The 15,625-nt window shown below is 47.7% G+C and overlaps 1 protein-coding gene across 1 annotated transcript; it reads right to left on the bottom strand.

The window, feature by feature from the left end:
• Positions 1-4,576: 4,576 nt before the first annotated feature.
• Positions 4,577-6,745, bottom strand: LOC109741114 (indole-2-monooxygenase-like). The gene is made up of 2 exons (XM_073497787.1): positions 5,849-6,745; positions 4,577-5,497 (listed from the first exon to the last, which is right to left on the bottom strand). The coding sequence occupies exons 1-2, from the start codon at positions 6,743-6,745 to the stop codon at positions 4,874-4,876; spliced, it is 1,521 nt and encodes a 506-aa protein (XP_073353888.1). The 3' UTR covers positions 4,577-4,873.
• Between the last annotated feature and the right edge of the window lie 8,880 nt (positions 6,746-15,625).

The following is a 15,625-nucleotide window of genomic DNA, read 5'->3' as shown; positions in this document are numbered from 1 at the left end:
AAAGTAGAACTTGATGAGGTAGTTGTACCTTCTCTCGAGTTGGAGAGTAGTTCATCACAGAAATCAGTTCCAGTGATGCCTACACCAATGAGTGAGGAAGTTAATGATGATGATCATGAAACTTCAGATCAAGTTACTACCGAAACTCGTAGGTCAACCAGAGTACGTTCCACACCAGAGTGGTACGGTAATCCTGTTCTGGAAGTCATGTTACTAGACCATGACGAACCTGCGAACTATGAGGAAGCGATGATGAGCCCAGATTCCGCAAAATGGCTTGAGGCCATGAAATCTGAGATGGGATCCATGTATGAAGAACAAAGTGTGGACTTTGGTTGACTTGCCCGATGATCGGCAAGCCATTGAGAATAAATGGATCTTCAAGAGGAAGAAGGACGCTGATAGTAGTGTTACTATCTACAAAGCTCGAATTGTCGCAAAAAGGTTTTCGACAAGTTCAAGGTGTTGACTACGATGAGATTTTCTCACTCGTAGCGATGCTTAGGTTTGTCTGAATCATGTTAGCAATTGCCACATTTTATGAAATCTGGCAAATGGATGTGAAAACTGCATTCCTTAATGGATTTCTTAAAGAAGAGTTGTATATGATGCAACAAGAAGATTTTGTCAATCCTAAAGGTGCTAACAAAGTGTGCAAACTCCAGCGATCCATCTATGGACTGGTGCAAGCATCTCAGAGTTGGAATATACACTTTGATGAATTGATCAAAGCATATAGTTTTATGCAGACTTGCGGCGAAGCCTGTATTTACAAGACAGTGAGTGGGAGTGATAATCCCCAAGTGCAAGGAATCATCGTAGCAATTCCCAATGGTGGAAGTGATAAGTATGGAGTGTCAAACCCACAAGGAGCTAAAGGTAAGATCAATATTCCTCAAGTCCTATCTGCCACTGATACGACTCTACGTACACCGAACGTTTGCTTCCAACTAGGAACGAGAAATAAAACTACGTTGTGGGTATGAAGAGGATAACTTTGCATGATATCGGAGAGCTAAAACACAAAAGTAGGTGTTGTTATCATAAATTTGGAATATATTACTAAATATTATAAATAGCGAGTGTGGAATAATGATGGGTTGGTGTGCGGAATTGTCCTAGGCAATTGTTAACAAGACCGGTAGTCATCATTGCAATTTCATATGAGGGAGAGGCATAAGCTAACATACTTTCTCTTCTTGGATCATATGCACTTATGATTGGAACTCTAGCAAGCATCCGCAACTACTAAAGATCATTAAGGTAAAACCTAACCATAGCATTAAAGCATCAAGTCCCCTTTATCCCATACGCAACAACCCCCTTAGTCGGGTTTATGCTTCTGTCACTCAAGCAACCCACTATAAGCGAATCATGAATGTATTGCAACACCCTACAGCAGAATCCCTCACGCTTGCGAGACACGGAGGGCACAATAGGACAGCACCAAAATAAAACATACAACTCGTACCAATCTAGATCACCAATCAACCCAAAGACAAAGGATATCTACTCCAAACATCATAGGATGGCAACATATCATTGGATCATAATATGTGGCATAAAGCACCATGTTCAAGTAGGGATTACAGCGGGGTGCGGGAGAGTGGACCGCGTAAAATAGATGAGGATGGTGATGATGATGGTGATGTTGATGAAGACGATCACTGCGGCGATCATTCCCCTCCCGATGGCACTCCGGCACACCGAGAGAGAGGAGGAGAGGTTCTCCCCCTTGTGCTTCCTCCTCCATGGCCTCCCCCCTAGATGGGGAGAGGTTCTCCCTCTGGTCCTTGGCCTTCATGGCGATGATGGCCCCTCCAGGATCCTCCTCCATGGCCTCCGGTGATGATGGCCCCCTCCGGCAAGGTGCCAGATAGGGCCTAGATTGATTTCTCGTGGCTACAGAGGCTTGCGGCGGCGGAACTTCCGATCTAGGTTATTTTCTGGAGGTTTCTGTATTTATAGGAGAGGATGGCGTCGAGAACAAGTCAGGGGGGTCCCCGAGGCGGCCACGAGATAGGGGGCGCGCCCCAGGGGGGTGGGCCCCCCCCCCACCCTCGTGGGGCCCACGGGACTCCCCTCCGGTAGATTTTTGTTCCAGTATTTTTTATATTTTCCAGAAAAATTCTCTGTTGATTTTTATCGCATTCCAAGAACTTTTATTTCTGCACAAAAACAACACCACGGCAGTTCTGCTGAAAACAACGTCAGTCCGGGTTAGTTCTAATCAAATCATACCAAAATCATATAAAACTATTGTAAACATGGCATGAATACTTCATAAATTATAGATACGTTGGAGACGTATCAGGAGCACTACAGCCTTTCTGATAAGTATATGTGAATGACATATTGTTGATTGGAAATGATGTAGAATTTTCTGGAAAGCATAAAGGAGTGTTTGAAAGGAGTTTTTCAAAGAAAGACCTCGGTAAAGCTACTTACATTTTGAGCATCAAGATCTATAGAGATAGATCAAGACGCTTGATAAGTTATTTTTTCAATGAGTACATACCTTGACAAGATTTTGAAGTAGTTCGAAATGGAACAGTCAAAGAAGGAGTTCTTACCTGTGTTGCAAGGTGTGAAGTTGAGAGACTCAAAACCCGACCACGGCAGAAAATAGAAAGAGAATGAAAAGTCATTCACTATGCCTCAGTCATAGGTTCTATAAAATATGCTATGTTGTGTACCAGACCTATTGTGTACCCACCATGAGTTTGGCAAGAGGGTACAATAGTGATCCAGGAGTGGATCACTGGACATCGGTCAAAATTATCCTTAGTGAAATAAGGATATGTTTCTCAGTTATGGAGGTGACAAAAATTTCGTCGTAAAGGGTTACATCGATGCAAGCTTTGACACTGATCCGGATGACTCTAAGTCTCAATCTAGATACATATTGGAAGTGGGAGCAATTAGCTAGGGTAGCTCCATGCAGAGCATTGTAGACATAGAAATTTGCAAAATACATACGGATCTGAATGTGGCAGACCCGCTGACTAAACTTCTCTCACAAGCAAAACATGATCACACCTTAGTACTCTTTGGGTGTTAATCACATGGCGATGTGAACTAGATTATTGACTCTAGTAAACCCTTTGGGTATTGGTCACATGGCGATGTGAACTATAGACTGCTAAATCACATGACGATGTGAACTATTGGTGTTAAATCACATGGCGATGTGAACTAGATTATTGACTCTAGTGCAAGTGGGAGACTGAAAGAAATATGCCCTAGAGGCAATAATAAAGTTTTATTTATATTTCCTTATATCATGATAAATTTTTATTATTTAACCAGAAACTTAGTACATGTGTGAATACATAGACAAACAAAGTGTCCCTAGTATGCCTCTACTTGACTAGCTCGTTAATCAAAGATGGTTAAGTTTCCTGACCATGGACATGTGTTGTCATTTGATGAACGGGATCACATCATTAGAGAATGATGTGATGGACAAGACCCATCTGTTAGCTTAGCATTATGATCGTATAGTTTTATTGCTATTGCTTTCTTCATGACTTATACATATTTCTCTCACTATGAGATTATGCAACTCCCGAATACCGGAGTTACACTTTGTGTGCTATCAAACGTCAAAACGTAACTGGGTGATTATAAAGATGCTCTACAGGTGTCTCCGATGGTGTTTGTTGAGTTGGCATAGATAGAGATTAGGATTTGTCACTCCGAGTACCGGAGAGGTATCTCTGGGCCCTCTCGGTAATGCACATCACTATAAGCCTTGCAAGCAATGTGACTAATGAGTTAGTTACGGGATGATGCATTACAGAACGAGTAAAGAGACTTGCCGGTAACGAGATTGAACTAGGTATGAGGATACCGACGATCGAATCTCGGGCAAGTAACATACCGATGACAAAGGGAATAACGTATATTGTTATGTTGTTTAACGGATAAAGATCTTCATAGAATATGTAGGAGCCAATATGAGCATCCAGGTTCCGCTATTGGTTATTAACCGGAGATGTGTCTCGATCATGTCTACATAGTTCTCGAACCCGTAGGGTCCGCGCGCTTAACGTTCGATGACGATTTGTATTATGAGTTATGTGATTTGATGACCGAAGTTTGTTCGGAGTCCCGGATGAGGTAAAGATTCATATATTGGAAGGCTATATTCGGACATCGGAATGGTTCCGAGTAATTCGGGTATTTTTCGAAGTACCGGAGAGTTACGGGGATTCGCCGGGGGAAGTTAATGGGCCTTATTGGGCTTTAGTAGAGAGAGGGAAGAAGGGCCACGAGGTGGCGCGCGCCTCCCCCTGCCCAAACCGAATTGGACAAGGGGTGGGGGGCGGCCCCCCCTTTCCTTCTCCCTCTCCCTCCTTTCCTTCTTTCCCACTCCGAAAAGGAAAGGGAATCCTACTAGGACTTGGGAGTGGATACGGCGGGGAAGGTGGGTGTAAGAAAGAGGAAGAAGATGAACTGCAGGAGGTTGAAGAAAGGACGGGAGCTACCCATCTGATTTTGATCCAACTAATGCAAATCCACGAATTCAACTAATGCAAAAAAAGTTTCATGCACCAGGATAGGTGCTCCCTTCATAAATATGCACATGACCACTCAGACTGAAAGCAATGGAGTAAAATCCAATAATACTACACCTACGTGATCCTTGGACACCTACATAACCTTCCAACAAATTCTCTTGCCCCACCCCCCCTGAATTTCATCGTGGTGGGGCCCATCCTCTCCCCCATCCCCAATCACAGCACGCACATCATCATTTACATAAATTCCTTACCTAACCTTTCGTAGGTGTAGCATTGCTCAATAAAATCTGCCATTATTGATCTAAGATTGCAGTATTTGGTGCCACAGCAAGACGTGAATGACCAATCTAGAGGTGGTGAGGCACACGTGGCACAAGAAGCAGCCTCTCCTTGCGGTGCACATCAAACCCGAATTCCTCCGTCATATCGACGCTAGAGGATCCCTCCGGTAGCTCCCAGTTGAAGTGGTAGACAAGGTTGGCCAGAATGATCTCGAAAGTGACGGCAGCGAAGCTTATACCCGGGCACATCCTTCGCCCAGACCCAAAAGGCAAGAAACGAAAGTCGTTTCCCTGCAAGTCGCAAGTGGCATCCATGGCTTCTTCCATGAACCGCTCGGGCACGAACTCCTCCGCGTCCTTCCAGCTGGCGGCGTCCCTGCCTATCGCCCACACGTTGATGATCACACGCGTCCCGGAGGGTATGGTATGGCCCTCTACACCGCAGTCCGCCACGGAGAGGTGGGGTATCATGAGAGGCCCTGACGGGTGCAGCCGCATCGCTTCCCTCATCGCGGCCTTGAGGTAGCTCATGCTTCCTAGGTCGTCCTCGGTCACCATCTCTTTTCCCTTGGTGGCGCACCCTCTCACCTCGGCTTGCAGCTTGGCCATTGCCTGTGGTTTCCGCATCAGCTCAGCCATGGCGTAGTCGAGTGCTATGTAAGTTGTGTCTGTCCCGGCTTCAAACATGTCCTGCAAAGATTTGAGCAATCAATTAGTTATTCGGAAAGACTAAAAATCTGACATCGGATTCTTAGACATGGCATCATGGCAAATTTAACGTTATCATGGCAATTTATATTGACGCGGGATGGTAATTTTAGCGTGCAAGCATGACAATTTTTATGGCAACAAATGAACTGGGGAGGATTTGCCATGCTCGCCAAATAAATTTACCATCCTCGACCAACACAATTTGCTATGAAAAAACCTTTGATTTGTCATAGCTAAAAATCTCACGTTCCCTGGATATCTGGGTCCTAGTTCTTTGGGAGTGAAACGTGTGCAATTTGCAAACCAATTAACGGAACTACTAGTACGTACCACTAGTATTGCCTTGATGTTATCTCTGGTCAGGCTGTACTCCTGTTGAACGGAGAGCAACACGTCGATGAAGTCCTCCTCCTCATCGTCATTCGCCATCTTGCTCGCGTGCTTGTCGATGAGGTCGTCCAGTACGTCGTCCCATCTTCTCTTCAGCTTCACGGCCTTGGCGGTCACCATGTCCAGCCTCGCCAAGATCGGAAAGTAGTCCGGCAGGTTGAACCCCCCTAAGAGCTTGCAGTGGATCTCCAACAGCTCCCGGAACATCTGGTTCCGGCCGGCCTCACGGGGGAGCCTGCCCAGCACGGCCTGGCACACCACGTCGTTGGCGAAGTAGATGAAGAGCTCGCTCACGTCCACCGCCGTGCGCGCGGTATCGGCGGCCGCGGCCCGTAGCCTGGCCAGGACCAGCCGCACCTCCTGCTCGCGGGCGGCGCGGTTGGAGCGGACCTTCCTGGCGGCGAGGAGGTGGGTGGTGACGAGCTTCTTGGTCCGCCGCCAGTAGTCGCCGTAGGGGGCCAAGGCCACGTTGGTGGAGCCGTTGGAGAGGATGTCGCCCACGGCGGAGTGCGGCCGGGACGCGAAGAGGTGGTCGTGCGTGCGCAGGACGGCCTTGGCAGCGCGAGGGGACGACACGACGAGCGTGGGGACGGCGCCGAGGCGGAGGAGCATCACGTCGGGGCCGTGCTTCCTGGCGAGGTCGCGGAGGGAGACGTGGGGGAGGGACCCGACGAGGTGGAGGTGCCCGATCACGGGGAGCTTGAACGGAGGCGATGGGAGCTTGCTGCGCAGCTTCTCTGCTCCCGAACTCGACGCCGCCAGGTGCAGGGCGACGAGGAAGAAGAGTAGGAGGAGCCCTAGAGCCTGTGGTGTCGCGCTAGCACTTACAAGATCCATGGCTCTGCCTTGAACTGCATGTGTGCTTGTGTGCCAACTTCGTGTACTTGTATACACATAAAGTGCATGTGTGCCAACTGCCCACTCATGCTGGATCTTAATCCTACATGACTATGAGAACCACATTTGAGTACTAATCAAATCAAATTGAATCCGGCTTGTGTACGTCCCTTCGTCCCATCTTAATCTATCCGGACATGCTAGGTTGAAACTCATATCCGAGATGACTGTTTTTCGTTGCCAAATCCAAATCCATAATAAGTCCTCACCGCCGGAACGAAAGCAATGAAGCGTACAAACCAGTGCAAAAGTATGCCAAGGTACATAAGTTGCACTGTAGCGAACAGTACAAGAGCACCGTAGGTGTTGCGATGAGCTGCCCACTGCCCACCCACACAGTGCAGCGTACTACTCCCCCCTCCATAGTTACATGTCACCCTCATTAAACGTGATTAAACTTTGGCCCACCATTTCACTAATAACATATTAATTATATATTATGAAAAATATAGCATTTGTGATTGTATTTGAAGACAAATGATATATTCATTTTGTAACTTACCCCCGCCGTACCATAATATAAGAACATCTTATATTATGGGACAAAGGGAGTATAACACATGTTTTATTGATCAAATTGATGATCAAAGTCGAACTTTGGAATAAGGGAGCACTATGTAAACAAAGACATATGAAATATTTTTCCTAAAGTCGGCACTCTAGCATACTATCAATAATCTATTTATAGTAGAAGTTGCACAGAGTATGCTACCGAGACACACATACCGACGGACAATGCACAAAGCCAAAATCACACATCACACACGTTTGGAGAAACATGTGCAAGATAAGGTCACTGGTGCTATCACATACCATACGAAAATCACGTGTTGTGTAACTTGTCAGGCACACAATTCGGCCTACCTAACCGTGTGATATCTAGGTGTGGAATAGTGTCGTCGTTGTTGTGAGCTGCCTACCCACGGTGCAATGTCCTATGCTACCCAAAGAAGACGTTGACATTACGATCGCCATTCTCGTAAGACTTGGCTTTTTAGATTCAATCTAATTCTTGTACTCCATAAACATCATATTAATAGAGACTCGTAGCAGGACTAGGGCTATTTTCCATCTCAAGGTCTTGAACCTCGGTAAAGACTGCGGCTTTGTAGTTTTTAGTGAAATCCCTCTGGGATCCTACATCCATCTCTATTGTCTTCCATGACTCGCAGCACGGCCATAAGATCGATGATAATTTCATCACAATATGATGGTAGTGTTGACAAGTTATCAGTGTAAACTTTGTGGGTCACAAGTGCTATGATTGGGCCACAACAACAATGTTACATGGAAAAAACGAGGTGAGATCACGGCTCAACGATACACCACACTGGGTTGAGCTTTATTTGTTGTATTAATTAATTGTGGTATGAACTATTTGTTGTCGGAACTAATTTTTGTTACGCAATATTGTGGTACATGAAAGGGTGCACAATATACATTGAAAACACTTCATCACTCCATATTTGAAACACAACATGATAGGAATCAACCACATTATTGCAATCGCTTGCAAAATTAAAAACATTACATCACTGCATAAAATAAAATTACATTGCTTATAGGCTACTGTTGCACATCAATTTATTGAGGCCTAGATGCAGTTTTTACTTCCATGAACCAAACTATTGCATATTGTAGTTTTTTCATTTGATGTTCATGTGTTCCAAGAGTTGTTTTTCAAACAAGGCAAAATACTTGCATTTTCACTGATTAAGGAAGAAGGTTTAGACAAACCCATCAAACGGGGAAACAAAACAAGTACTCTCGCAGCATTACAGTACTCAAGTGTGTAGGCCCTGCCAAGGCCCAAAACATGGCGTCCTCCTTGATCTTTGAGATAATCACCATCGTTGGGGCACTGAGGTTGCGAAGGACTCTGGCATTCTGCTCTTTCCAAACTTCGCACATAACAAGCATCATCTAGGAGGAGATGGCCTTCCTGTGTTGGCCCCTGATCGTAACCATATCGACCCACCGGTCCTTCACCGAGGCCAGCAGGCGCCAATCCAAACTAATGATGTGTTAGAGCCCAAGCCAAGTAGTGACCTCCGACCAAATCTGTCGCGTGTATCTTCAGTGACAAACGAGGTGCACCGCAGACTCCTATACTTGCTTACATAGGGATCACAACCCGTAGTTTGGCCATTCCACCGGGAAGCAACCTATCGATCGTCCATACCCTATCCTAGATGACAAGCCAGGCGAGGAACTTGCACTTGGGGGGAGCCTCCACACCGTGGGAACCATGGTCGTGGAGGTCAGCCCAAAAAGTTGTGCCTTGTCCGTCGAGTACTCCCCATTGGTAGTGAATATCCATGTAATGGTGTCCTGAATTCCTTGGGTGAGATTAATATGAGTAAGCTTTTCCCAAAGGGTGACAAAGTCCTGGATGTGATCCATTGACAAGCCATGATGAGTCTCGATCTGGTGGACCCATGAGTTATCCAACATAGCCATGCTAACCGAGCGGTTCTTCTTGCGAGATCTTGGAGGCGATGTCTCTCGGCTTAATGCCCTATAGACAAGGAAAATCCCGAAATTTAGCATTGTTCCCATCTCCCACAGTAACTTTGGTAGTCGCCGCGAAAATATCACGATCATTGTTATTACAAGGTGATCCAAGACCAAAGCTAAGTCTTAGGGGGGTCACCCATTCATACCAGAACCAACGGATAGGAAGCGCAATGGCAAACTTCTCTGGGTTAAGAATACCCAGTCCACCGCAAGATTTTTGGCTTACAAACTAGCTCCCAATTGACTTTGCACTTGCCTTCAGACACCTTTTCACAACCTGCCCAAAGATAGGTGTGTCGCAAAGAATTTGTCTTCAGTTTAACCTTGACAAGCACGAGCGGCTTAAAATGATAAATTGCAATGGCTGTCAACGCCGCCTTGACAAGGACAATCCGGTCGGGGTGGCCACATGCTTGCCACACCAAGGTGCAAGCTTACCCGCAGCCTTGTCCTCAAGGTGCTAGAAATGAATGTGCTTCTATCTTTTAATCGACAGAGACACTACTAGAAAAAGGCTTACTAGTGGCGCACCAGTTTTGCCTACTAATGGCGCACTACTGGTGCGCCACTAGCACCACGCCACTAGTATTTTTTACTAATGGTGCACCGCTGGTGCGTCATTAGTATCTGGTATACTAATGGCGCACCAGGCAGTGCGCCATTAGTATAGGCCACGGTGCGCCATTAGTATGCCTCCCAGGGGGCCATATATACCCATGTGCTTTGCCATACTAATGGCGCACTGCGGGGTGATGCGCCATTAGTATCCTTTGGCATACTAATGGCGCACTGCTGGGTGATGCGCCATTAGTATCCTCTGGCATACTAATGGCGCATTGCGGTGTGATGCGCCATTAGTATCCTTTGGCATACTAATGGCGCACGTTGGTGTGATGCGCCATTAGTATGTATATTAGGGATTATTATTATTATTTTTTCTGATTTTTGCACAGATTACAAAATATATTATTGGACAGAATATAAGCAGCACCACACAGCAACAGCAGATTCATCGAATACAATAGAAGATTAGTCTCCGGATACAATTCATCATATTAGTCTCCGAATTCAAAAGACCGAACAAAGATAGAACATTACAAGTCTCGAGACCGCGAGTAGCGAGTTTGTCTTCACATTACAAGTCGATATCGATCATCTAAACTACCATCACATAGAAGAGAGCTGCGGTCATCACGATGAGCATCATCGCGATGAAACTGGTCTTCATCCGGTTCCTCCAACGCTCCCTCCTCTCTCCCGCTAGATAGCGCGCGTATCTAGATTCCGCCTCCGCCCTAGTGGTGTACCCTTTGTAACTGTTACCGCTGAAACGGTGAACCTATCTCCGACACTCCTCCCAGTCGTCGTAGACTCCGGGAACCTTACCCTTGTACACGACATACGACGGCATCTCTATGCACTAGCCAAACAACAGACAATACATAAGCAATATATAAGTATGCAACAAAAGGATCGGAAGAGAAAAGCAAGACATTAATAGCACGATTCATGGTCCTACTAATAAATAGCATCGATTACATCTAAGTTGAACGACTGTCCAAACCAAAGAGGCATACAAGTTCATTAAAGTTTAATTACAACATGAGCTAATCAATGTTTCAGAACTACACATAGCATCACTACTTTCGACTCGACTCATGGGACCGGAGCGTGGATGAAGCCGCCGTCTGTCGTGATGGTCATGAAGTCGCGGGCGTTGTCAGCCTGCATTTGTAGCGTTGTGTCTATCTCACTGTTGGACGGTTGAAATTTGAGGTAGAACTGCCCCGAGGTACGAAGGACATCTTGATGGATGATTTCTGCAAACTCTGACTGGATGCGAAAGAATTATTGTCGGATGTCCGCGTCCTGGATTGCCGCCAAGCTTGAGGCCCAATCTTTGAGATTATTTGGTAGCAGAAGGTGATTATGGTCCCGTACGATCGCCCGCATGTGATGGAGGGCGTAGTAGGCATCCTTCTGACCGCCAGGCGGCTGCTTGACGCAGGGGAACGTCGTATTGTGGGTGAACACGTGCCTGCCGTACCTACGAGATGGCCTTTTAAAGGTGCCTCCAGATGCGGTGTAGCCGGGGAGAGCATCATCAAGAACTTTCTTGATATTTGTGTAGTCTATCTTGGAGTCACGGTCCGGGTCGAAATACGTGGCCATGGAATATTTCGGGCTTAAGAGGATGAGTGTGCAATGTGTGTCACTGCACAGAACACAGAATGTTAGAAAAAAAAGAACGATCAAAATCTAAGAAATCATATGTTACGGGGCGGTTAGAAGATGACTTACTCGGGAAAGTAAGGCACGAGGAAGTTATCCTTATCTGGGTTTGCTAGAATGACGCCTTCGAGGTGTGAACTCGCGACTTGCCGGTCCCCAGCGCTGCCCAAGATCTTGGCACGCATGTAGAAGGGGTCGACTATCACAATGTCCGGGGTCTTGTCTCTAATGATCCGCATCTCCATACTCAGCGAAAACAGCCGAACGAAGGTGTAGTGCAGCGGATGAAGGTTAAGCATAGCAAAGATGTCATCAAACCGCAGGACGATCGTACCCCCGACGGCGCTATCCACAAAGCCCTTGCCCTCTGGCACCTTGGCCACGAAAACCGGGTATGCCACATCATTCTCTCTGAGACGCCGCTTCTCCAAAGAAAGAACACTGTCATGGAGACTCCGCATAGCACTGGTTGCAGCATTGAGCATATTTGTCGGTAGTATCGGCCTACCCGCCACATGCACCCTCCTCGAGATATCCTTAGGTGAAGGTGGCCCGTCCTGAGCACGGATCGTACTCGGTGCCGGCTGGCTCGCACTGGCGCCCTTGTTAGTCTTTCGTTTCCGTCCCTTCTTCCTGATCTGCTGTAATGGGATTGAGTTCTGCTCACAGACCGCCTTCTTGAGGGTGTTGGGGCTGATAATATTTGACACCTCAGCTATCTGAGGCTCGATGAAGGCGGCAGCTGGAGGCGTCTCCTGAGAACTGAACGCCAGACGACGCCTGTTGCAATTGGGTTTCTCCGCCGTACCAGCTAGATCGCGGTCATCTTTTTCAGGGTTGGGTTCTTGAGAAGGAGGCCCGCAGAACTCGTCACCGTACCCATGTTCGGCAAAGTACTTATCGACGTTGGAAAATGTACCGCCGTCGTTGTCGTCGTCGTCCGGATCCTGTGCCATATGCATGTCCGGATCCTGTGCCATAGGGATGTCCGGCATGTCCGGTAGCATTGCGGCGTTCTTGCCATGGCTTGGCGCTGGCACGACTGGCGGTCTTGTCTGTGGGGTGGTGTCCCCCGCCCCCAAACGAATCTGGCTCTTCGGCCAAAGCAGGGGCCAGCTTACACAGGCGTTGAGGGTCATCACATCATCTTCGTCGGCCCCAGCGGGTCGAATCGGAGGTAACAACTCGTCGCATTCTGGCAGCACCCGAACCAGTTCAACCCTATACAAGGTGGGTGGCATCGGATTACCGTGGAACACGCGGTTGCCCGGTTGAACGATTCTGCCCTTGGCGACATCGACCAACTCGCCGCCCATGAAGTGCAGGAGAGTGCAAGGAACATCGGTGGCGCCCTGCGAAAACATGTAGGGCGTCAAGGATGCCCAGTCAAAGGCAAGGAGATGAAGTCATCGGCCGAGAGGCTTAGTTACCGTGATGCCGTCGAGCTCGGCTAATGTCGAGGCACCGCCAATGGCGGGCGTGCGCGTGCAACTAACGGAGGGGCCGCTTGCTGGCGAGGTGCCGGCCGGCGTACACCCAGGTGCATTAAGCTCCAATGCCCGTGCCGGCGCCGGAGACACGAATACCGCCTCCGCCGGAGACACCAATGGCGCCGCCTGCGCGTTGTGCGAGTTGCTGGCCGTGAAGCTGGGAACCAGGGGAGGCCCCTGTTGGCCGCCCGCAATCCACGTCGTCAGCCCCTGAATCAAGGTAGGCACAATGGCGGTGAGCGTCGTTCCCAGTTGTTGTTGCACTTGCTCTTGGACAATCTCCGGAATCCGCGCCACTTGTGCCTTGAGTTCTTGAACCTCGCGCGACTGGCTTTCGGAGCTGGTCTTTTTCTCCTTTCGCCCACCAGCGGTATAGTATGACGACCATTTTGTGGACAAGCCTTTGCCGGCCACACGACCAGCTGACGACGACTTACTGAGCTTATCCTTGTTTTTCATTACGTTCAACGCCCTATTTAAAGGGGTGTCAAAAGGGGAGCTCTGAGACGACCCCGCGCTACTGCTTTCAGCCTCCTGCGGAAGGAATGTGAACCATTTAGAAATTTGGCTTCATTAATTAGAATGCAACCATATGGAGCTAATTACGCGGGGGTGTATTCCTTACCAGAACAAGCTCAAGCGCCCTGGTCTTCGGATCCATGGTAAGCTCCTTTGTTACCGGGTCCTCCTTGTACCAGGCCCTGACAAAGTTCCTGGTCTGCTTGTCACGTAATTTCTCGAAGCGGGGCGGTAGGCCTTGCTCGGCACGCTCCGCGTCCTCCTTGTCCCATATAGGCTCTGCCACTCTGTAACCGCCGGGACCGAGTTGGTGGACCCCTAAGTTCAACTCCCGCATTTCTTTCCCCCACTGACTTGATTCGGAGGTTGCACTGCTCTCGCACTTGATCTTGAACTCCTTGTAGTCATCTTCGCTCATCAAAGGATATTTCGCCTTGATCTTCTCATAACTATCACCTTTTTCAATCATTGCCTTCACCGTGCTTCTCCATGTAGACAGGGCCGTGCTCATCCTCGTGAGGGCGGCACTGTTCACTTTATTCCCTGAGAGGCGTGTGTTTGCAAACTCAGCGGGGAACTTGTATCGTTCGTGGAGCTTTGTGAAGAGGAGGCTGCGCAAATTCCCTCGGTCCTTATGCCTTAGATTCTCGGTGTTGATCGAGTCGGTGCTCCGGAGAATGCACCCGAGCTGAACCGAGTACCCCTTGACTACATGTTTGGGCGCCGTTGGATGCCCGTCGGAGTTCACTTCAGTAAATTCCCCCTTAACGGTGCCGAGCACGTTCGGGCGCCGGTCCTTCCATTGCCTCTTCGGTTGGCTGCCATCTGTGCGTGTGCCGCCATCATCAGTGGTGGCATCCTCGGCGGCACCATCAGTGGTGTCATCCCCGACGCCACTAGGGGTTGTGTAGTCAGGATCGGTGTCTTCCGCGGCGGCGTCCTCATAGCAGTGAGGTTCTTCCTCCATCTCCTGGGACAGCTCCCAGAATTGCTTGCCGCCCGAACCGCCGACCTCATCGTTGTGGGCCATGTTTCGCTCTAAATAGGAAAAAAGTTTGGTCAAAAAGTTGGTTATTGTCAAGGAACAAGATCATGGTCTCATCATTTAGGGTTTGTCGACACCGAGGCATCCTAAAAGCTAAGCTTTTATCATTTAGGGTTTGTCGACGCCGAGGCACCCTAAAAGCCTAAGCGTACATCATTTAGGTTCTCATCGACACCGAGGGACCCTAAAAGCTAAGCTGGGAAGGAGAATTCTAAGTTGGGCTTAATCACTTGGCTCTATTGCCACCTATGGTTTAATGCAGCAAGAATAAAGGGGCAGTTGATCCTACTTAATTAAGTACTAAGATACCCCGGCCCATGCATTAGTCGCAAGTACCCCATATGTCCTATTTTTAGCAAAGTCATGCTAAAATTCACGAAAAATTTCAGCATGACCTTTGCTGAAAATAGGACATATGGAGTGCTCGAATTTGCCGGAACGGAAGTTAATCGACATTCCGGCAAACTCAAGGGCCTCTCGGGATACAGTTTTCACATACATGAAGTTCTCAGCATAAGCATAATTATTCTGGAGATTGCACATACAGTTTTTGACAGCAAAAATTCAGAAAATGCATTTTTGTCAGTAACACAGAAAACAAAAACCATCAAAAAAATTGGGCACATATTTGGGTACCTCTATACAAGGTGGTGTATACAAGGTGGTACATATTTGGGTACACAGAAAACAAATACAATTTGGGTACATAAGTGTTATACATTTCTCTGAATAGTATCCAAGGTGGTGTAGATCTCTAAGGAGCTGCATTAAAAGGGAAGGGCGTGCGGCAAGATGCCATCAAGCTCCCAGCAGCAATGGTCACAAGTGACAGGAGCTGTGCCTGCCACTAGAATGAGCACTTTTAATTTTTTGCTTCTTCTTTTTATGAGATAGAAGCACTTTCAGTCTCAGAAACAAAGATCACACATCTTTATAAAATCAACTTTACAGGAAGTATTCGTGTAAGGAAACATTAATAAGTATCTAAGTGTTTTCAGTTCATTTTATACAAAAGAC

Source organism: Aegilops tauschii, chromosome 4, assembly GCF_002575655.3.
Source record: "Aegilops tauschii subsp. strangulata cultivar AL8/78 chromosome 4, Aet v6.0, whole genome shotgun sequence".
Classification (NCBI taxonomy): domain Eukaryota; kingdom Viridiplantae; phylum Streptophyta; class Magnoliopsida; order Poales; family Poaceae; genus Aegilops; species Aegilops tauschii.
The sequence above is the reverse complement of the archived record's forward strand: the minus strand, read 5'-3'. Positions and strand labels throughout refer to the sequence as shown.